Source organism: Pantherophis guttatus, chromosome 1 (genome assembly GCF_059756535.1).
Source record: "Pantherophis guttatus breed Tessera chromosome 1, ASM5975653v1, whole genome shotgun sequence".
Classification (NCBI taxonomy): Eukaryota; Metazoa; Chordata; class Lepidosauria; order Squamata; family Colubridae; genus Pantherophis; species Pantherophis guttatus.
The window spans coordinates 265,307,569-265,331,007 of NC_142063.1; the positions used below are offsets into that span (position 1 = coordinate 265,307,569).

At 39.6% G+C, this 23,439-nt stretch overlaps 1 protein-coding gene across 3 annotated transcripts in view; it reads left to right on the forward strand.

Annotated features, from left to right (window-relative positions):
- Window positions 1-1,287: 1,287 nt before the first annotated feature.
- CCDC170 (coiled-coil domain containing 170) overlaps window positions 1,288-23,439 on the forward strand; it is a 60,086-nt gene continuing 37,934 nt past the window's right edge. The window contains exons 1-3 of one of the 3 annotated variants that reach the window (XM_060692285.2): window positions 1,288-1,600; window positions 12,534-12,665; window positions 17,370-17,626. In XM_060692285.2, coding sequence (XP_060548268.2) covers window positions 1,484-1,600; window positions 12,534-12,665; window positions 17,370-17,626 — 506 coding nt within the window. In that variant the 5' untranslated portion in view covers window positions 1,288-1,483. Of the gene's footprint in view, window positions 1,808-12,530; window positions 12,666-17,369; window positions 17,627-23,439 lie in introns of all 3 variants that reach the window. The other 2 variants (XM_060692284.2, XM_087887524.1) reach the window with 2 other exon arrangements.

Sequence of the window (23,439 nt, forward strand, 5' to 3'; positions counted from 1 at the left end):
CCAATATGATTAATTTCAGCAACCACATGCAAGAAAAAGGATCTCCAAAACATTCTGAATCAGCCTTGTGATTTAGCATATCACAAATAGTGAAAAAAACAGTGTGAATTGAGACTGCTACTATGTTTCACACCTCAGTAATATAAAAGGCACAATTAAGCCAAGCGGGGGATATATTTGTACTATAAAAGCAACCCATCAGTACACTATTAGAAGCTAATGATTTTAAAAGATTATGAGGTAACACATTGAAAATCTCCTGGGAATACAAAAGTTCCTCAAATGAAATGCTTCTCAGGATTGATATAACAAAAGGGAATAAAGGACAGATCAGTTACATTCTGTAGGCAAGATAGTCCAAAAACAAATTAATTCGACAAGCGTTGCCAGAGAACTCTGCATTGGTCACTATTTAGCTCCCTGCACCACCTTCCTTTAAAACAGGAGAGTCCAAATTTGTCAACTGTAAGTAAGACTTGTGGACTTCAACTCTCATAATTCCCCAGCTAGCCTCCTGGGGGAATTCTGGGAGTTGAAGTCCACAAGTCTTAACAGTTGTCAAGGTTGGGCACCGCTGCTTTAAAGACTCTTTTTTAAAGTAGTGAAAATTAGCATGCTCCAAAGTACATTATTCATGGCCTTTTTAAATATTTATACATGGGGAAGACTGAGCTTAAGTGGGGGGGGGGGGAGGCAAGAAACAGTTCCACCAGATGGTTTGATTTCAGACCACAAAGCAATAAATAAATATCACCCCTTTTTGATTTTTGTTAAATGCATTTTATTGGCCAGGTCGTCAGAAAGGCTTTTTGCTAAAACCTTCTGAAAATCACAAATTTTCAAATACAGCTAATATATGTGTGTGTGTGTGTGTGTATGTATATGTATCTGTATGTGTATGTATATTTTATATGTATACTGGTATGCATATGTACATGTTTATCTTTTTGTTTAAAAGCAGACAATTCTTTTAAGGTGTACAAATAAACAGTCAGCAAAAACCAAATAAATTCTTCTCTAGAATGGCTAGGATAAAAATATTCTTTAAAAATGCAGCTTTGGAAGGAATAGCGAAAACTATTCCTGATCGTTTTTTTTCCACATGCAACCCGTCTTTAAATTTTGCCGATCTCGTAATTTTTTAATGTGTTCTTCGCCTCCCCGAGTCTCATTTGCGAGACGGACGGCCCTACGCACGACCACTTCCCAAAGGCGGATGGAAGGGAAAGCTCTCCCCAAAACACCACACAAAACCAAACATTAGGATCGCGCTCTTCCAAACGCGTCTCGCGAGAATCACCGAGAGGGCGGGTTTTCTTAATCGGCAGCCCCAGCTGTGTATCCCCAGGGCGGTTGACATAGAAACCCAGGTAGCCAAGCGAGCCTGGGTCTTAGGGACGCGCCCGGCTGGTTTATTCCCCGGGTCGTCCGAACGCCGAAGGAAAAGCAGCCCGATTTTCGCGCGCAATCGATCCGCGGGAGCATGAGAAGCGCTGGCAGTTCCCGTGCGGGCTCTGCCTGCTCCAGACTCATCGACGTGACCAGCAACGCACCGTTGCTGCGCTCGCCTGCCAGCGTCTCAGCCTCTTCCGAAGCGGAGGTATGCTCCTCGCTCAGGCTTGCATTCCCTAGATCCACATCTGCGGCGTGTCTGGAAGTCGAGCCGGGGGCAACTGGACTTCTTTTCTTGTGGGTTCGAAATAAGCAGCGAAACGTTTCGAATCCATAAAGAAAAAAAAAAGGAGTCCACTCAACTTCCCGACGGCTCTACCTGGATGGCTAAGAATCTTCACCAAACACCTGCCAGGTAGTTTGGCCGAATGGATATTTTTCTAATATTTATTCGGGGCGCCCACTGGTAATTCTAATTCTTTCTGTGTAGCCATTGTGTTGCATCGAGCAATTTTCCTGATTGCTTATTTGTACCCTATGCCTATCATCAAGTATTGTGCCTTATGATTCTTGCTGAAGGTATCTTTTCTTTTATGTACACTGAGAGCCTATACACCAAGACAAATCCCTTGTGTGTCCAATCACACTTGGCCAATAAAAAAATTCTATTCTATTCTATTCCATTCCATTCCATTCCATTCCATTCCATTCCATTCCATAGCACTTACGACTTATATACCGCTTCACAGTGGTTTACAGCCCTCTCTAATCGGGTTTACGAGTCAGCATATTGTCCCCAACACCTTCTTGATCTCTCTCTCTCTCCCCTCACCCCAGCCCCCCCCCCAAAACCCAAAAGTTCTGAATCTTCATTTGCCACTCAGAAGCCTGAAATCCATCTGGTGTCCCTTTCCTCCTTACTCTTTTTTTTTTTCCTGAAACTGGATAGGGGAAAACTTGAATCTGTTTGCAAAATGTAAAGCCCGTATCTTGTTGAGATACAAAGCAGCATGTGGCTTATTTCCCAGATTTTAGCGGCTAAGAAGATCTGAACAGTATAGTTTTTTAAAAAAATCTTCTGGTGAAAGTAACCATTACATCAAAATCTGATTTATTTTATATTTTTACAATTAGACAATTATTTCTTCATGATAGATGTTAACTACTACAGTTACACAAGTAGCACTAATCCATCATGTCAGAATGATAGAACATGGTTACATAAACAGCCTTTTACAAAAAGCGACACTATTAAGCAGAATAGGGGATGTCTTACCTACTGAAATTCTTCAGCAGATAAAAAAGATTGACATCTACTTAATATTAGAATTCATGCCCTAGAGGCCTCTCTGGGTTACACATATGCCTAGAAAAGAGACCTATGTTGAACATGTTGTGTTGAATCTAAGTTCCATCATCCATTATCCATGATGACTAGTGGATCATAGGAGTTGTAGTCTGGGACATTTGAAAGGTAACCATATTAAAAAGCCTGCTTTAGCCAATAAATGGATGGCGGGGGAATATTTTCACATATAGTGATAATTATCTAATTTGATCTATTGCTTTATGACAATAAGTACTCATAGAGCTAGTTCATTGTTGCACTGGACTCAATACAGCAGCATGATATATATTTTTTTTCTTTGAAATCTATGGAAAGTGTTGCAATGCCAGGCTATATTTTACCAATTTACATATTGTAAATCTTTACACATTTTCATAGGACTTTTAAGTCTTCCATCCACATTCTTCCTTCTTGGGAAGAAACTTGCATACACTTTATGATTACTTATGCCTTGTCAAACCTATAAGATTTTTGTATTTTTCTCAATCTCTTTCAACCTTAAGGAATAATTAGTTTTAGTTTTCTTTGACGTTGAACTTTTTGATCTTTTCTTAATCATCTCATGGCTCAAGAAGTTTCTCAGTATTGGCAGCTCCCAGGAGAGTAATCTTACTCAGATCTAAGAATATTTCTCAGACTTCAATCTGTAGATTCAGAATGTTTTTTCAGAAATTCCTGACATTATATCAAGAAATGAAAACTATGTGCTACATGTTAATTTTAAATATTAGTATGTATAATCATGTCATATATGTACCATACTTCAAATTAAAAAATATACTTAAAAAGTGAGGTTGCCCAGTAATAAATCAGATTCTACATTGAAAAACTCTGGAGGGTGGGCAAGATATCAAACTTTATTTTGGGCAAAGACCAGTATATGTTATTTAAGGTATTCAGCAGCCGACAAATACAAAGTGAGTGGGAAGTCAATGAAAATATCAGTTATAGTCTAAAAACATATAAAGCGGGGTTGGATTCAATTGCTGGCAAATAATCATGTCATATTTGAAATAATTGGTCCCATCCAAACATAGCTTTGAGATAATAAGAAAAGCATTAGTATGTACCGGTAACATATATTTATTATTATTATTGTAAAGATTTACATACTATAGGTCTTATATTTTATCTCCAGATTGTATCAGCTGCTATGTGAGGAAATATTTTAAGTTTATTAAATTCATAAGCTTCTCAACTCCATTATATGACTCTGGGCATCATGCAGCATTGTATACAATATTTAAAATAAAATGTTTTATTTATGTATTAGTTTATCCCACCTTTATTACTTTATAAGGTGGCAAACATACATAATATTCCTTCCTCCTCCTATTTTCCACACAACAAGAACCCTGAGAAGTGGGTTGAGTTGAGAAAAAGTGACTGGCCCAAAGTCACCCAATCGGCTTTCATGCTTAAGGTGAGATTGGAACTCAGAGTTTCCTGGTTTCTAGCATGGTGCCTTAATCCGTGAACCAACTGGCTCTTTGTTACAATTACTCTCAAATCATTTTATTTATTTATTTTTCCTTATCATATTAAAAAGATTCTCATAATCAGATTTGAAAGTTGGTGACCTAAATCCAGGGCAGTCAGAAGCCCTAGTATCTTTACTTCTAGGTTAGGATGTAGCCACTGTATTATCCATCCATAAGAAGGAATGACGAAGCTGCCCAAAGGTGCTTTTCTAAAAGGCAACTGGACTTCCTTGATTTTTTTTCTCTTTGAAAACATTTCACTTCTCATCCAAGAAGCTTTTTTAGTTCTGAACTGAAGAAGCTTCTTGGATGAGAAGCGAAATGCTTTCAAAGAAAAAACAAAGACAGTTCAGTTGTCTTTTAGAAAAGCACCTTTGGGACAAACATGACCTGGATGATGGAGAATCTCCATAGAACGAAGAAGCTAATTAGTTACTTTTTAGTATAATTTGCTTCATTTAAATTTCAATAATTTGGGACAATAACGGCGATCCCAAATTCTGTGCTCTCCAACCACAGGATCTTTAGACTTATTGATCGGGGATTTATGGGAGATGTGGCCCAAAGTATTGGGCAACACAAGGTTGGGGAAAGCTCTTCTAATGAAAGTATTGGAAATAATGAAATTGCCTACATTGTTTCTTAATGTTTCATTGTATGTACATCAATACTTTTAGGTTAAACATTCACTTCATAGGACACTATTTCAACAGCTGTGATACTTTGCATAATGCCCTAACAATTATAGTTTCAATTATATTTCGGTACAGTTTTATCTTTCGGCATTCAAGGACTGAGCTGTTTCTTATTAAACATAGCAAAGGGAGTACATTTATCTAAGATTTCTGGTTTTCTGCTCTTTATCTTTCGTTCACCCATGCTTTGATCTAAAGTTCAGAGAAACAGAGAGAGATTTTTGTTTAGCTTTCTCATGGGATCCTTCCAGGTCAGGGCCCTGAAATTAGGATGTTAAATGTAGGATAATGCATCAACTACTTGCAGATACAACTTCTATATAGCTCTGAAAAAAAGTGGGGTAGGGATAGTCGACATAGTTGAAAAGTTTATTCCCTTTATCTAAATATTGCATTTTCCTCTATTTTTATAGGAAAAAAAATACATTGTGAACGTGTTGAATGTTGATAATAAATGTGGTAACTTCCCTATTTTAAAAATAGTATTCCAGATACAGAAACGTGTTTATTTATTTGGCCTAATTCCAGCTTATGAAGGCATTGAAGAACTTCAACTGATTATATGTGACTTAACTTATATCATGATGCCACAGGTTCAGAATAGATACAATGCCTAATTGCTTATGTAGGAATGCTGTGGAAGACAATTAGTAATTCTGGCATTGAAAGTTGTATAATATAGCAGTTAATATGGATAATGTTTATGAGACTAGGTAATGCTTAGATGATGCAGTTTTTTGGGGAAAAAACCATGCATGTTTTTCATGCATCACCCCAACAATATAGTTCAGTATTTCTCAACCTCAGAAAGTTGAAGCCGTGTGGACTTCAACTTCCAGAATTCCCCAACCAGCATGATGGCTGGAGGATTCTGGGCTGAAGTCCACCTAGTTTCAAGTTCCTGAGATTGAGGTACACGGAGGTAACTTGTTTAATTACCTCAGTGCACTTTTAAGTTTTAACAGAATATTAAATAGAAATTCAACATGTATGCAACAAACTATTCCCTTTTGGGATAAGTAATATTATGCAAAAATGCAGAAAAGAAATAACAAATATTAACCTGGAGAAATTGAAGGCATGAGGTAAGAAAATGAAATATGGTCAAATCTGATTTTTTTCCTAACCACATTCATTTTATCTCTCCATAGTTTACTGTCCCTACAAACCATATACTGTTTTCAATCATTGCCTTTTGTTCTTTAAAAAAGAAAAACATTCAGCAAAGAGGATTTTTCCTAGGGTTAAACACAGGGGTGAAATGCTCCTGGTTCAGATCGGATCACCCGATCCGGTAGCGATGGCGGCGGGTGGTTCGGAGAACCGGTAGCAAAAATCCCTGCGCCCCCCCCACCATGCCCAGCTGAGCCGCACGATCATCAGAGGCTTTTTTTTTTACTTTTAGAAGCATTTTTTCTATAACCTCTTCCGACGAAAAAATGCTTTTAAAAGTAAAAAAAAAAAAGCCTCTGATGATCGTGTGGCTCAGCTGGGATTGTCAGAGGCTTTTCAAAGCATTTTTTTCTGCAATCTCTTGGCTGAAGAGGTGGTAAAAAAAATGCTTTGAAAAGTCTCTGACGATCCCAGCTGAGTTGCCTGATCAGCAGAGGCTTTTCAAAGCATTTAGAAAAAATGCTTTGAAAAGTTAAAAAAAAAAAAGTTGGCCATGCCTACCCAGTCACATTACCCCCCACCCCACCAAGCCACGCCCACAGAACCGGTAGTAACAAATTTTATATTTTACCCCTGGTTAAAGGTGGAAGAATCTCATTCATTGAAATAACATGTCTTATTTTTTGTGGGGGGGGGGAAACTTTTTGGAATTGTATTATTTGCCATGATGCCTCCAGAAGCAACTAACATTACATCATTATCAGTACTGCCATCAAAACTAAGGATTGTATGATTGCTTATTGTAAGACTCTTAAAGGCATAGGAGCCAAACCAAGAAAACATCTTGGAATCATTTCTAATCCTCAATTTACAACAGTTCATTTCATGACTGTTTAAAGTTACAATGACACTGAAAAAGTGACTTTTGACCATTTTTCACACTTAAACTGTTGCAGCATCCCCATGACCGCATGATCAAGATTCAGATGCTTGGCAACTGTATTCCCATTTATGATGGTTGCAGTATCCCAGGGTCATGGGATTACCTTTTGTGACCTTCTGGCTAGCAAAGTCAACCGGGAAGCCTGATTCACTTACCAATCATGTCACTAATTTAACAACTGCAGTGATTCATTTAACAACTTTGGCAAGAAAGGTCTTAAAATGTGGCAAAACTCACTTAACAACGGTCTCACTTAGTAAGATAAATTTTTGGGCTCGATTGTGGTTGTCAGTTGATGACTATGTGTAAATGTCCCCAAGCATCATATCTTGAAGCTCACTTTTGGGAAAGAATGCGAAAGAAAAACACAGAATTCTTTTCATCATTGATTCCTTATGGCCCAGAGACCAGTGGTGAAATCCAAATTTTTTTACTACTGGTTCTGTGGGCATGGCTTTGTGGGCGTGGTGTGGCTTGGTGGGTGTGGCAGGGGAAAGATACTGCAAAATCTCCATTCCCACCCCACTCTGTGGCCAGCCAGAGATGGTATTTGCCAGTTCTCTGAACTGCTGAAAATTTCCTCTACCAGTTCTCCAGAACCTGTAAGAACCTGCTGGATTTTACCTCTGCCAGAGACCACTTGTAGTCTGCAGTCAAAATACCATAGATGATCTTTAATGTCTAAAGCCAGTTTTCTGAAATGAGTGGCCATATAAATTAAAATAAAATCTGGACTCAAAAATACTTTTTATATGGCCAGAATCTCAATTGATTGCCTACACTTCACAGGATTTTAGAGTCCTGGTCCAAAGTCTTACAAGACTCAGATGGGAATCTCAATGTCCCATTTGATCTGATAATCTTGCAAGATTGGGATCATTAAATTCAATCATGGTTTTATTTATTTAAAAAATATTGTATCCAGCAAAAGGAAAAGTGCCCCATCTCAAAAGGACATATCTAGTTGTCTTCTGCTGCTTTATTGCCAACCTCTGGCTTGTGTGATGGTCCTTAAAAATTCTAGTGTACCAAGTTAAAAAAAAAGTAAATGAACTACCAAAAGCATAGGTTTGTTGTTCATGGCTCAAAAATATTGTACAAATCTATATTAGGAAGTGAAGTGGGAGGGAACTATGTAGGGGTGGGTTCTAATTTTTTTTACTACTGGTTATATGGGTGTGGCTTATTTTGTGGGTGTGGCTTGGAGGTCATGTGACTAGGTGGGCGTTGCTAGCTGGTCAGTCATTTCTGGAAGGTCCTCGCACTTACGACCAGTCCTCGCACTTACGACCCGACTCATTTGTTTGCTTTTAACACTGATCAGTTGTAGGACGGCCCTTTGAAGCCCCGCGGCAAGAGTTTAAACAGTTTTTTTTCCCTCTAGTCATCAGCTGGGACTCAGGAGGCAGCAATAGATTGGGGGTGGGACCAAATAAAAGGTAAGAATAATGTGGGAGGGTGGGGGGGAGAACCGGTTCGGTGACGTCATATCGTCACTGCTACTGGCTTGGCCGAACCGGACTGAACCGGGAGGAACCCACCCCTGGAACTATGTTTTAAAGCTGAGTATAAAAAGGATACATTAAGCACAGTGGGTAAAGAAGTATTAGGGAAGATTTAAAGCTGTATTCAAAATGTATATGTTATGTAAAACTATGTGAACCAAATTTCTAAAGCAGAATTCTCCAACCTTTCCAGCTTTGCGAACTGGGGGGAGGAGTGGGGATGGTTCTGTCGGAAGAAATGACCTTCTGGGTTCAGTTCCAAGTGGGGAAAAACATGGAGACTGCTTGGAAAGATGGTTTAATGGTGGACAGGATCACATGGTTTGAGTTCCTGAGCAGAAAAAGAGGCGAGATGCTGAGAGTTCCTGGGTTTTATGTCCTCTCTGAGCTTTAAACTTCCTGGGGCACAGGAAGAGTATCCTGATTGGTTGTCAGACACCCAGGGGGTGGGAATCTTAGCTAGCCTTGCTGGCTGATATAATCTTCCCAGGTGCCATGTGGGGAGTTTTTGTTGCTAGATGGGTCCTTTGTGTTGCAGATGGGATGCTGAGGCAGATGTGCAAGAAGCAGATGTGTCTGCTTCTTGCACAAATGGAGCTGCTTGCGCTTGCTCGTCTGCAGCTTCTGTGGCCCAGTTCCAAATGGGCCATGGTCCGGGGGATTGGGGACCCCTGTTCTAAAGACTTTATGTTCCTTTAGGGGAAAAAAATGACAGAACAATAATACATACTGCACTGATACAGACTTACATTCATTAGCACATATTATAGCAGTAATAGCAGTGATTTTATTCATTAATCATAACTAAATGCATAGACAGAGAATAAAATCACAATACAAATTATACTGATAATTTAAAGTTTTCTTTAAAAAAAAATAACACTTTTGGTGCTATACAAACATTAAATATTCTCAAGTATATCATTTTCTAAAGCTTTAACATATTGTGTGATTTAAACAAAACTTTAATTTTATGTATATTTTAAAAATACGCATATTTAGTGATATATATATATTCTGTTACTTTCCTTTTTCATGCTGTTTTAAAATGATCGGGGATTTTTATTTATAGTGAAGGAATTATCAAAGATGCTGAATACTTTAAACAGCAGGTGGCACAATGGCCAACAGAAGGAGAGACCAGGGTTATGCTTCTAATGCAATCACTTCTTCTATCCTGGCTTAAAAAACATGGAACAGGACGGAAACAAAGGCAGAGTATTGAACAATTTATTAATTGTGTGTTTCAAACAGTGGTTTGAAAGAATTACGAAGGGAACTGAAATTTGATTTAAGCCCCTTTGGATAATGGATAGAAAAGTTCCACAACTCTTTCAAATAAAACCACACTTCTTAGTTAGTTTACATGTGAATGGGTATGATTGTAACAACAACAGTACTCTTTCCTCTTTGGCCCTCAGCAATATGACTAAAAAGGTAAAGGTTCCCCTTGCACATATGTGCTAGTTGTTCCCGACTCTAGGGGGCGGTGCTCATCTTCGTTTCAAAGCTGAAGAGCCAGCACTGTCCGAAGACGTCTCCGTGGTCATGTGGCTGGCATGACTAAAAGCCAAAGACGCACGGAACGCTGTTACCTTCCCACCAAAGGTGGTCCCCTTTTTTCTACTTGCATTTTTGCATGCTTTCGAACTGCTAAGCTGGCAGAAGCTGGGACAAGAAACAGGAGCTCACCCCGTTATGCGGCACTAGGGATTCAAACCACTGAACTGCCAACCTTTCAATCGACAAGCTCAGTGTCTTAGCCACTGAGCCACTGCGTCCCTGAGCAATATGACTAGTTTCCTGTAATTAGGGAGAGGATGAGGGTGAAGTCAGGGAAATGGTAATCACAGCTTTGTGTTACCTGGAAGTTCCAATCAAAATTCAGGCAATGTCTATTCAGTAACATTTGCACAATCTAACCTTCTCAGGAAAAACTTGCACTTTGCGCTTTGGCTGACTAAAAGGCTAATTGCCGCATTGAATCCTGGCTATGGAGGGTGGGTGATGCTACTAACTTTCCAACTTCTACAGCTAGGATCTTTAAAAAGCTGCCTTCCCAACTCAGGAACAACAATCAAATATTATAGCAAAAAGTTAAATTCCCAGCTTTGTGCTGAAGTTTTTGTACAATTTGAAGAGCGCTTAAAAGATGAATCCTCCCTAACCCCATCTCTCTGCATTCAGTCAGGGTTGCACTGTTTATGCTTTCTTGTTAAGGTTAAATGAATAAATAAATCAAATTCTCCTCTGAAAACATTTTAAGCTAAATGTTAGGCAAATAGACAATATAACAGTTGGGCAGACAACATGTTAAAAACTCATTTAGAAGACACAATGTTGATTCTTTTCACTTTCCTCTTTTCATAAATCCTTGCGTTATTTAAGGTAATTGGGCTCTCTGGGATAAGTGCTGCCAGCTGTTCTCAGAATAGAAACAATATTCGGGATTTTGACACTGAAGAGTAAAGTGGGAGAACGGTACACACATTGAAATACTAGCCAAAACTCTGATTGCAATCAGCATAAAAAAGATCAGTCCGAGCACATATGTTGCGTATTTTGAAGTACAAGCTAACTTCTATATGTTCTATTGCAGTTGAAAAAATAAAGCATGTATTTCTTTTCACTTAATAACTGTTGAACAGTCATAAATAACCAAAACAGCAATAATAATCTGGGTTTTATTTTTATGTTGCATTTGATATGTGACTCACTCATAGAATCGGGGGAGTCATTTAAATGAGGGTGATGCAGTATTTCTGATTCAAAGAAAAAAAGATGCCCTAATATAAGTCATAGTAATAAGAAATAAAGCTCAGCAGCAAACTATACAATTCTGATTGGAACATACATTATATGTATTGCTCTAAAATAATTCTTCCAACTTTAGTGATCACCAAAGCTGTGAATGTTGGCATATTTGCTTCTGAAGCATATCAAACATTAAGCTGCACTGCAGCCTAATCAAACTTTCCCTCTTGCAGTCAGTATTGAAAATAGTGAACAGGAATTCTGATTAATAATACTAGAAGGAAAAAACAAGTTAATAATATTTCAAGGGAATACTTTCAGATAAAGCAGATGTGTGCAGACAACATTTAAGATACCAAACTCCAGTTCTTCAGAGAGTACAGCACAGCCATCTTTTGGGGGCTCCATCTGATCCCAGCTTTGAGAACTGACATCCATATCAGCATTGTAAGAACTAATCTCCACAATCAATGGAGCCTGATTGGGATGAAGCATAAGCAATGGTAACTTCTTCAGTTTCAGGGTTAAAAACTATGCAAAATGATAAGTGAAGAAGTTACAATAGTTCTAGCTAGATTATAGCTTCTTTTTATGTTTATATATATTTCTAATGTTGGATGCAGCTCTTGGTTGAATCAGAGATTGCTAGTGTTGGCCCAGGATTGATGAGATACAGGCTCAAATCTCTACTCAGCTGGGAAATTTGGTGGACAATTCATATCTCTCGGCTTACCTTATTTACAATATCCCAGTCTTTTCTGGAGAAAGCTTCAGCTTGTTTGTCTTCAGACACCTACTCAAGTTTTCTACCATCTGTATGAGAGTATTTGAAGGAAAAAGAGGGGGGGAAAGATTGTGTGCCCTAACCACGGATCATCAGCTCAAATTCCAGGCGATGTCCCAGAGGTTCATAAAGATTTCAGTGCTGGGTTCCTGAAGCATCTCATATTTTATTGGCCATGAGGAAAACAGAAGTCTTCCATACAATGTGGACTTTAGTAAAGATGAGAGCCATGGTCATCCCACTGTAGAACTATTGAAAAAAAAAACATTACTCAAGAATATAAAAGTTAATAAACATCCAAGCAAATTAAATCCATTGCACTCCATTGTCTTATGCAAGTTATCTTCCAAGGCAGTTTCCATTCCCCACCCAGATTGGAATGAAGATTGGGTTTAAAGTTATCCAAATTTAAAACTAAACTGCTTTAAAACAATCTCTTTTAAAGAACTGAGCAAAGCAATAAAACAAGAAGAATTCCAATTGTTTGCCATTAACACTGTTTTTTTTTTGGAAAGCAGAGAACTCATAATTATTTGCTACTGGATGTTCCTGACACTCGAGAACAGCTAGTCCATTATCGGAATGCAGCAGAAACAGCCAGCAGTGAGCTTGCCGCACTCCTAGTGAAGTACGAATGCGCTCAAGCAGAGGTATGTTTTCCCCTGCATGAAAATAACAGAATATGTTTACTGCGTGGTACGGACCATTAAATGCTTAAGTAAAGCTCTCTTCTTTGGTACAGTGCATATGCATTTTAGCTATTACATCCTGCCTATGTTTAGAGGTGTTTTTTTTTTTTTAACGCTTCCAAATTTTCAATCAGGCATTCTAGAATCATAGATTTGAGAGGATCCAAGTGGCTAACTAATCCATTTCCCTGCTTGGTGCAGGATCATTTAAAACATTTTTGGGCAAGTGTCTGTCCAGCCTTTCTCTATTCATCCTCCCTCCAATGAAAGAGGTTGTACCACTTCATGAGGCAACCTATTCCACAATTTCTTAGTGTCATGAAGTTCTTAGTAACTAGCATGGATCTGCTTCCCTATAGTCTCAAATCATTGGTTATAGACCTATCCTCCACAATATTCCTCTTTTTATGTGACAACCTTTTAGATATTTGAAGACTTTCCTTCTCTCCCCTTGCCCTCTTCTGCAGGCTTAAAAAAAAGTCCAGTTCCACAGGAATGGGTTTTCAATTCCTTCACCATCTTGGTTGCTCCCTTCTAAACCTGCTCCAATTTGTCCATGAGCCTTTTAGATGTTGCAGTTCCCAAAATTGGACACATTCCATGTGGAGTCTGATCAGCATAGACTAGCATAGGACAGCTACTTCTTGTTCCACTATCATAATAGTCCACTGATTTCCTCCTTCTCATAAGTGTTTGAATTTGACTTGAGTAACACTCAAAAATATCTTGCAAGTTCCTGGATCTGTGAAGTTTATAGTTCTTTGCTTCTTATATATATTTTATAAACTGCTTCAATAGTGAGATGGGCGGTGTATATATTTAATAAATAAATGTCTATTATGAGCCTCTTCCAATGGCAGATTTGCAATGGGTCTTTCTTTGGTAGATTACCAGTACTCAAGGACAGAAAATGACAAAGTGCTTCCTACTAATAAAGGCATACTGCTAAACAAAGGTTGCGTATTAGGATTGTTTTATTTACATGGTTTTACTAAATAATTTCTTTTTTTAGGAAACCAGGTACATTTTTTAAAACATACAGCTGTGATGGCTTGATTTAAAAAATGATTCAGATGATCCCAAAATCTTGTAGGTAATACCAAATTAATATTATTTCTGTTTACATATGTTTAGTTAGTTTATTTGATTTGTATACCGCCCTACTCCCGAAGGACTCAGGGCGGTGAACAGCCAACAATAAAATACATAAATACACAAAATTTAAAAACCCGATAAAATCAAATTAAATTATTTGGCCCAGACAAATTAAAATACCCCAATAATTTAAAAACAGATTAAAATTTACATATTTAAAAAGGGAAGAGATTAGGCCAAGCCCGCTTGATGGAATAAAAAGGTCTTCACAGCACGGCGGAAAGAGCGCAGATCCGGGATCCTCCGTATCTCCGGGGGGAGCTCATTCCAGATGGTAGGTGCCCCCACAGAGAAGGCTCTCCCCCTAGGGGCCGCCAGTCGACACTGTTTGGCTGATGGCACCCGGAGGAGTCCCTCTCTATGAGAGCGTACTGGCCGGTGGGAGGCTATTGGTGGTAGTAGGCGGTCCCGTAAATAACCAGGCCCTAAGCCATGGAGCGCTTTAAAGGTGGTAACCAAATGTGAGTGAATATTCTACTTAGAATATTTCTGAGATTTCTGGCTGGACAGAAACATATCCCTATCTGAAAAAAATATAGGAAAATTAAGCAGCAGCTTAATTTTAAATTTTAAAACAGTATTTTAAAGCATTCACAGAAATGAATTCAGCATTCTCAGTTATCGGCTTAAAACAAGTTTCCAGTCCTTCAAACAAAACCAGAAGCTTTACAGTATAATTGTGACATCTGAGCTGGCCTTATTTGTTCTGGTTTGGATTGTTAATACAGTTTCAGCAATGACTCTTCTTCCATTTGGTCCTTTTCTGATAGACAAGCCTTATAATGTTCTTGTGCCACAGCCCAACTTTATGCAAGTAATGTCTTCACAACTTCTCTTGGCCTTATACCTAGATACACGGAACTGTAGCCTAACAGAGGGACACATTAATGTGTCGATCATGTTGAGGAATGGAATCCTAGCCACCAAAAGAGTTCTGAAATTTCTTAAGAGACTTAGACTATTTCTGAAAAACAAGTGCTGCCAAGGGTTGGTTCATTGTCTAGGTTTTTTTGTTGTTTGCATGATTTCTGTCTGTGTGAATATATTGAACATTATACTAATTTCTAGATTTACTGCATGAGTCATTAATTGTGAATTATGTATGCAATTGTTCTTACCAGACTCTTTAATTCATTTAATTAATGTGAGAGTGAAAACAATTTTCTTTTTTATTTCATTCTGTTAATACTCCCAAAATTTCAAAGAGAAAATGCAACGTTTCAACATAAGGCAAATGTTTATTATTTATTTGCAAGCTTTTCAAACTTCCACCTTTGCCAATTCTGTTGATTTCTGTAAACAATATATTCATTTATTGCCCAGAATAATGTTTAATTGCTTATGTGGTGAAATACAAGGAGTTTGTTATATCTTTGTTTAAAGTTCCCCTTTTAAATCCACTTCTGAACTGGACTTTGTTTGATAATAATCATTTATATATTTAATTCATTTTAATTATACTTTCTGAAAACAATCCTTATCACTAATTCTTGGCCTGATCCAGACAGTCCAATAAGAGGTAATTCTCAACTTAGTACCATTAGTTCAACCATTTGAAGTTTCAAATGCTCTGAAAAAAATGATTTACGACCAGGGTTCTGGCATCAAGGCTTTTGAATCAAGTGATCACCTTCACCCATTTGGCCATCTGCATTCTGCGGCCCTTCCCACTGTAATTGACCTTTGTGGTCTACTTGCTCTCACTGCTGACCAAACATGCACAGCCTGACCTTTCACAAGTTGGTCAGTTGCCAGCTGCATGAGGCTTTCTTCTAAGGTCGCACGCTATGGTTTCCTTGTGAAACCTGGAGAAGATTGCCTCATGTGGCGCCTGCCATTCTCCAAATAGCCCGTCCTGTTCTTGTGATGCTTTGGAAGACTTCAGAAGCTTTCCAAATGCTTTCTGAAGGTCCACGAGAATATGGTGCACTATTTGGAGGACAGCAGGTGTGATTTGGAGAATGGTGTGCAAGGCCTCAGGAAGAAGGCCTAGCATGGCCAGCACTGCATTACATAAAGCCGGGAGTGACTAGTCAGCAACAGGAGGAAGATGGCGAAGGTCAGCTGGGTGTGGCAGACTCTGTGGAGTGCAGGGCAATAGGGTAGCTGGGGTCTTGTACTGTGGTGGTGGAGTGGCTGGCCATGGTGTGAGGACGCTCCTCAGCAGTGGTGCTGGCTGCACTGTGATTAAAGCAGAGGTGAAGACAATTTGAGGTGAAGTTACGATGGCTTTCTTTCTCTTCCTGATTCTTATCCATCTTAATTATTCAATTAATTGATTTAAGTTTCTAATGATTAACAATAAAAAATAATATTAAAAGAATCACTACAAGAAAAAAAACCCTCCCTCCTCCAATTATAATAAAATCTAACAACCATGAAACAAAAATGAAATCCTACGTGCTCCAATGCATTCTGGCATTCATAATATGCATTTCTTCGGACCCAGATTTTGTGGGAGCTTTGAGAATATGAGTCCTGAAAAAGACTTTTAAGATTTGAGTAGATTCACCAAGAAGACAGCTCATATAACTTACCTTTCCACTAAGATTTCTATCAGAATCTACCTAATATGAAGAGCAACCGTATTTTTCAGCGTATAAGACACACTAGACTATAAGATGCACCTACCTTTTTTGGGGAGGAAAACAAGAAAAAAAAATCTGCCTCCCAGCAATTTGCCTTTTTGCAGCAAACAGCAAACAGCCTGTTTCATTTTCAGCACAGCCTGATTAGCACAAGAAAAAAAAATCTGCCTTTGTCTGCCAGCAGTTTGCCTTCTTTCAGCAAATAGCAAACAGCCCATTTCAGCTTCAGCACAGCCTGATTAGCACAAGCAGCTGATTGTCGGTTGGATTGGCCTCCCAACCATCAGCTGTTTCAGGCTGCAGGGATTGCCATAGCCTATTGCTGTGTGTCCCATTTTCTGCTGGTTCTGGGCCACGGGGCTTGGAATGGGCAGAAAATGGGGCACACAGAGGCCGAAAACAGGGTGCACGGAGGCCAAAAATGGGGTGTATGGAGGCAGCAATAGGCAATGGCAATCCCGGGAGGCCAATCCAACCGACAACCAGCTGCTTGTGCTAATCAGGCAGTACTGAAGCTGAAACAGGCTGTTTGCTGTTTGCTGCAAGGAGGCAAATTGCTGGAAGGCAGAGGCCAAAGGGTGAGGGCAAGTGGGTGGGGCTATATTTGGTGTATAAGACGCACCCAAATTTTCACCCCCTTTTAGGGAGGAAAAAGTATGTCTTATACTCCAAAAAATATGTTACTTTTATAAGAAAATAGTTATTCAGATTGCTTGTTCTTCTACTATATATTGTCTATTCAGCCTGATAGTTGTGCTCTTTAATCACATATGAAATATTTAAAGTAAGTGGAAAATTCAATTGCTTGAGTAATACACAGGATGCATGTATTGTAGTGCTATTAAATTTGTCTTTGCAAGCAGGATACAATCAAATAATATTTTTATCCCTGTTATATTTTATTACCTATTTTTATTTATAGATTCTAGATCTTAAATCCAGAATAGCCTCACAGGAAGTATCCATACAAGAATTCAAAGCTGAAGTTGGGGGCTATAAGGAGAACGATGCTCGTCAGTCTTCTCTTCTTTTTTCCATGCAACACAAATTCCAAGAACTTGAGAAGGAATCAGGCACAATTGCCATTTCCAAACATCAAGCAGAGCTAAAATCACAAGCTATTCTCCAGGAGAACTTGGAGCTAAAGGAGAAAATCTATGAACAAGAAGAGCAGATCAAGTAAGAACAGCAGAAAATGCTACCTTTTAATATAAAATAATTGCCATGGAGCAGAATAAACAGTACTTGTTATGATTGTTAAGTGAGGGTGCTGGGCTGAAATAGTTGAGTTTCTTTTTATTATAATAAATAAGGACTAAGTTTGAATGTTTCTACTTTTTTTAAAAAAATTGGAAGTGTGTGTGTGTGTGTGTGTGTGTGTGTGTGTGTGTGTGTGTACAGGCTGGTAGGTAGCAGTAGTGGGATTCTACTGGTTCAGACCGGTTCGAGTGAACCGGTAACTCCAATGATCAGCTGGGAGCAAACCGGTTCACTTTGATGTTCAGATGGGCCCACCTGCTCGCCTGCACTATTTTCCTACCTTTATCTCCTCAGCTGATTCGCGCGGCAGAGACGATTGCTGCACGAATCAGCCGTGTTAACTCCTCTGAAGAAACCCAGAAGTGAAGATTTGTTCAAACTGTGCATGCATGTGCAGCAAAGCGCACAATCACCAAACCGGTTGTTAAGCCGGGAGGATCCCACCACTGGTAGGTAGGATGCTATTTGAACTTCCTTCTGAGAAAGTATTGTGTGCATTTTACATTTGTATTTTATATTTGTGACTCCTCAAGTCTTCAGAATCACACAAGAGAAATTTTAGCTAAATGAAACAAACTGAACCTTGAGTTTCAACCCAGGTCATAAAAAAAAAAACAACCCAAAAAACCACTTGGATTTTCTTTGTTTCTCTTGATGGCAGTGGGAGATATCTCCTTACCGAGGAAAGGAAGTATTTTATTGTGATATAAAAGTCTTTCTCAAGGCACCGTATGTTGTGTCATGAGCACCTGTTTAATATTAGTTACATTTCTGATGTAAGGTACAAGATTTAGGTTCGGAGACTTTTATTTAACTTCTTTGGATCATGAATACTCTCCTATTGTCCTGTTCTCAGTGCTTTTAAAATGGAAAATTTGGAAGTATTTACAATCATGAGAAACCTAGATGGAGGGGGAGAATAAAAAGGGATTTGGGGAGAGTAGGGAACTCCCATTTCCTCATTGCTGGGTTGAGGTCAGTATGTAACTGACTCCTCCTTGCAGTGGTTCGGTCTTTTCTCACACCTCATTAATTTGTGTGCTTGAGAATCCCACAGAGGACATTTTAATTTTTTGGAATGACACCTGCCTCTGAAGCAGACAGTAGGGTCTAACCACACTGGCTAAGGAGTTCTTGAAGTCAAAGTCCACACCAGAAGTGGGTTTCAGCAGGTTCTGACCAGTTCTGGAGAATTGGTAGTGGAAATTTTGAGTAGTTGGGAGAACCGATAGTAAAATTCTGACTGGCCCCGCCCCCATCTATTCTCTGTCTGCCAAGTCCCAGCTGATCAGGAGGAAATTGGGATTTTGCAGTATCCTTCCCCTGGAGTGGAGATTTTACAGTATTCTTCCTCTGCCACGTCCACCAAGCCATATCCACCAAGCCATGCCCTGTCCACCAAACCATGCCCACAGAACCGGTAGTAAAATCTTTTGAAACCCACCACTGGACAGATGGATATGGGTATATGTTCTTAAACATGAGAAAAAGGGTAGAAGTAATGAATGATCAGTTCCAGGAAGAAGGTCACACCAGAAGACTTATCAAGGATATTGTTGTCCAGGAAGACTCAGAGAAGTACAAGAACTTTCTAATAAATATAGGTGTATTTTGCCCCACCTCCCTCCCCAGAAAGTACAAAGGAAAAGAAGAGAGTCCAGGCTTTTCTTCTGAATCCAAAAGAATCATGGGTCTCTTCTACACCTAGCAAGTCCAAAACTCTGCCTCCTAAGAAATCTAAGGGTGACCAGAAGAATAGAAATCTGTAACAAGTCAGGGATTGTCCTCTTTATTATTTTCATGCTCAGGAAGTCTCATCAATTCTGATTTAAAATTGCATTGCAGTTTGGTGGCCATACAAGAGGAAAGAATCAACTTCTAATCAGTCTTACCTTTTCCCTGCCAATTTTTTTGTAACTTTGCTGTACAGTTACAGTCCTTATGTGTGCCAAGCAAGCCTGAGTTGGGGAATAAAAAAAGATCCATATGCTTAGCCGAGAGTTAAGGAGGTTCCCTGGGGCAGTGAGATATCCCTTTTCCTGGATCATTTGAGAAAAGTCTTGAAACCTAAATGGGCAATGCTTGCTCAGAACAAATGAATGTATAGGCCGACTAATATGACTTACTTCCTGTATAACAAAGTCATGGAGCTTTCAAGTTGTATGGGTAGGTGTTCTGGAGTTACTGTTGTGTTTCTTGCAGTCATCCCTGCAGAAAGAGGGGGAAGTCCAAAACAGTTTTATCCAGGATCTTTTAGACTTTAGGAATCTTCTGCTTTATGCAGAAAATTCAAGGCTTCAAGGAGAGCCTGTGTTGCATCAACTTCAAACTGGATTATGTATGTATGGGCAGAAAAATCTACACGTCTGCAGCCTAAACCAGTATGCTCACAAATATTTCTTATGCAAAATCATTTATGGTTGATTCTTTGATATTATTTAATTTGGCAAAATGGCTACTAACACTCTGACCAGAAGTTGTATTTGGCTGAGGAACTGTGAGATTAGCAAGTTCTTCCTTTTCAATGAGTTTTTGAATATAGTGCACGTTGAGACAACAGATTGTTAAGGCTGTACTCCCACCCAGAATACAGAACACAAGTCCAGATTCTTTCAATCTTTCAATTCCTTGTAGGATCAAACCTCTGGAACAAGGTGAAGTTCAAGAATTATAGTCAAAGTCTCTGCTCCTCCCCTGCTTATGTTTTGAAATGCACTAAGATATACAACTCTATATGATGCCAAAGCAGTCCATGGAGCAATAAGCAACTTTCTCCTAGACTTTGCACACATTTAGCTGCAAATAATTCAAAATCAGTGGGTAGAAGATACAAATTCAAAAGGAGAACAAATTCACTGGAATTTGTTCTCCAGCTCCCAGGCTTCTCCCATCACGTTTCTGGAGTAAATCACAGATCTCTGCTACTTGATTTGGCAGATGTTTCACAAACATGGCTTATTTAGATAAGAATTATTACCTCAGACAAGAGCTGAGCCAAGCAAAATACTTGATTGTCTACCGTCAGTTTGCCAGTTCCTCTTGTATCTATGAAAGTTGAAACTCTTAAAGTTCTCCCCCCCCCCCCAATAAATTAATGGACTCTTGGGACAGTGCTTGGTGGCTTTGAAGCTGCCAGTTGTGTTTATAACTGATGTAAGAACTCCTGGCTCTTGGCTTGACACTCCATCATCTTGTCTTCCATTCCTTTCTTCCTGTCTCAAAACATGTCTGGAAATACTTGGTGTTTGTTCCTTCTCCAACTTCAACCAGCCAGAATGGAATGCTTTCCCCCTCCCCATCACCATGGCCTAATTGTGAAAACCTCACACTATTGCTTTCCCTGTTTTCCTCCTCAGTTATGTAAACGTTCTCCTCTCCCTGTCACCCTTGTGCCAGAACTTCTAGTAGCTGTAAAAACATTATGGTATGGACATTCCAGTTTCTTGGATTTGTGAAAATACTTAGAACGGAACTGCCAACAGATGTTAAGCCATACTGTAGCAGCACTGTTCTTGTGGTGAAGGACAAACAGGTTGATGGCTACATGACCCTGAATACTTCGTCCATTATGACCCACCTCTCCAGAAAACTTTGTCTCCCACCCCACCCAACCTGTTTTACTGTGAAACTCTGGAGGCAGGAAGATAGATCCCTGGATTCACCAAGCATTTGTACTTAGTAACAAGGCTTGTATTGATGACCTTCCAAATCAACATATCCTTTTCCTTAGGAACAGGAGGGAGAATTGCAACCCATCAGCCAGCTGTACATTCTTCTTGCTTGAGGGAAAAGATACTTAATCTCTGCTACAATAGCAGGCCAGCTGGACTTTTGGTTTATTCAAACTACAGGATTTTGGGTGGTCTCTTGTCCGAATAGATATCACATCCAGTGTGTTTTCCTAGTCACTTCTGCTGCTCTGCCAAGCATTTACTAACCAAATAAACTGGTCTGTTGCAACTTTTCTTCTCCCCTGAGGGCCTTACAATACCATTTAATTTTTTCCCTAATCTTCCATCAGTCAAGATTCTAGACCAGGGGTGTCAAACTCACTTCATCACGGTGTTGTCACATGACATATCGCGACTTCCGTCCCTTCACTAAACTAGGCATGGGCGTGGCCAGCTGTTGTGGCCCGTATGCGGCTTCTGCGGCTGGTTGCTGATTCGGACAGCGAGGAGGTGTGTGGTGCTGCGCCAGCAGCCTGTGCAGCGGAGAGTCGGACAATGAGGCTGGAGAAGATGTGGTGCCAGAGGCAGGGATTCAGCCAGGGCTTTCAGAACCTCTTAAGTGAAGAGGACGAAGAGGAGAGCCTTTTCTCGATGCATGGGCACACAGAGCTACCAAAAGGCAGGAGTGGCTCCTCAGGAGGAGGTCTCCTCGAGAGTAAGGCTTGGGGCTAATTGGCCACTTCCTTAGCCTATTTAAAGAGGAACGCTGACTGAAGTAATTTGCAGGGAACAACCGTTCATTCTCCTTCATGCCTTGATCTTAGTTCTCTGCAAATTGCTTCTGGGCTTTCTGCCAACCATAGTAAGATTAAGATTATTTATTCTTTGGATTCTTGCAGGCTGTTAAGAAAGTTAATTAACAGCCTTTGTTTGAAAAACTGATTTTATTTTAGTAAACTAAGGTTTGTACAGACTTTGTGTGTGCTATGTTCTTTGGGGTCCGTAGCTGGGGCAGAACACCAGCGGGTGATGCATCCAGCCCGTGTGCCGCAAGTTTGACAGCCCTGATCTAGACATATTGTTGCCATGCTTCTCATTTTGAAGATTGCTTATTTCATTCCATGCTGAAGCTACCTTCTAGATCAGAGAGGGCTTCCTTCTACATCAACCATGTTTACCTGCACTGAGGGATGTCCTTCATCTTCTTCTGAATAGAGAAGCTTTACTTATTAAGACACTGAAGAACTGCTTTAACTGGACTGTCACGAAGAGCAGGTGTTGTGTCTATTTCTTCCGGATGCATTTGATCTTTTTTTGGGGGGGGTGGTCTGTTGTGTTATTCTTTACTTTTAAAATGTAAGCTGCCCAGAATAGTCTGGGGTGAAGTGGCCTGAAAATGTAATAAATAAATAATTTTAAAAAATCAGGCAAAAAAGAATTCAAATATATTAGTGGCATCTAATTGGACTGGTATCCTTAGTTTCCAAAATACCTAGAATGAGGAGGTCAGGATTATTGCAGGATACACTCTGAGAGAATCGTCTGATTCACGAACCCAGACATCCTTTCCTGTGTAATAGACTACAGGAGTCCTCCACATCTCATGTGGCTGTGGGCCCACATGTCTCCCACCTCACATCCTAGTGTACCCTACTGTATCCCAAGAACGCTTTAAAAAAAAAGTCAGTAAATTTGCCACCAAATGCCATCACCACCATGAAAGATCCACTGCTGCCCTCTTAAAAGACATTCTCAAGTGCCTCCAAAACCTCCAGGCTCAACTAGCTGCCAGATCATGTATTCCTTTGTGGCCAGTGATGATTTTTAGATTATTAATGTGGCCCTTTATCTCCTACATGAGGTGCAGGCCTGGCCTAGAAGTTGAAGAGCCGTGTCAGCAGAGGTGGCCCAGCAAAGATTCTAAAAATGCTGCTTTCTTCTCAAAAAGTGTTAACTTCAACTAAAAGGAATCCTGGCCTTTTTTGCCCCATCAAGAATAAAGGTTCACCGTTATTATCTAAGCTTTTTACAGACATCAACCTCCTTAGGGGAGAACGAGAT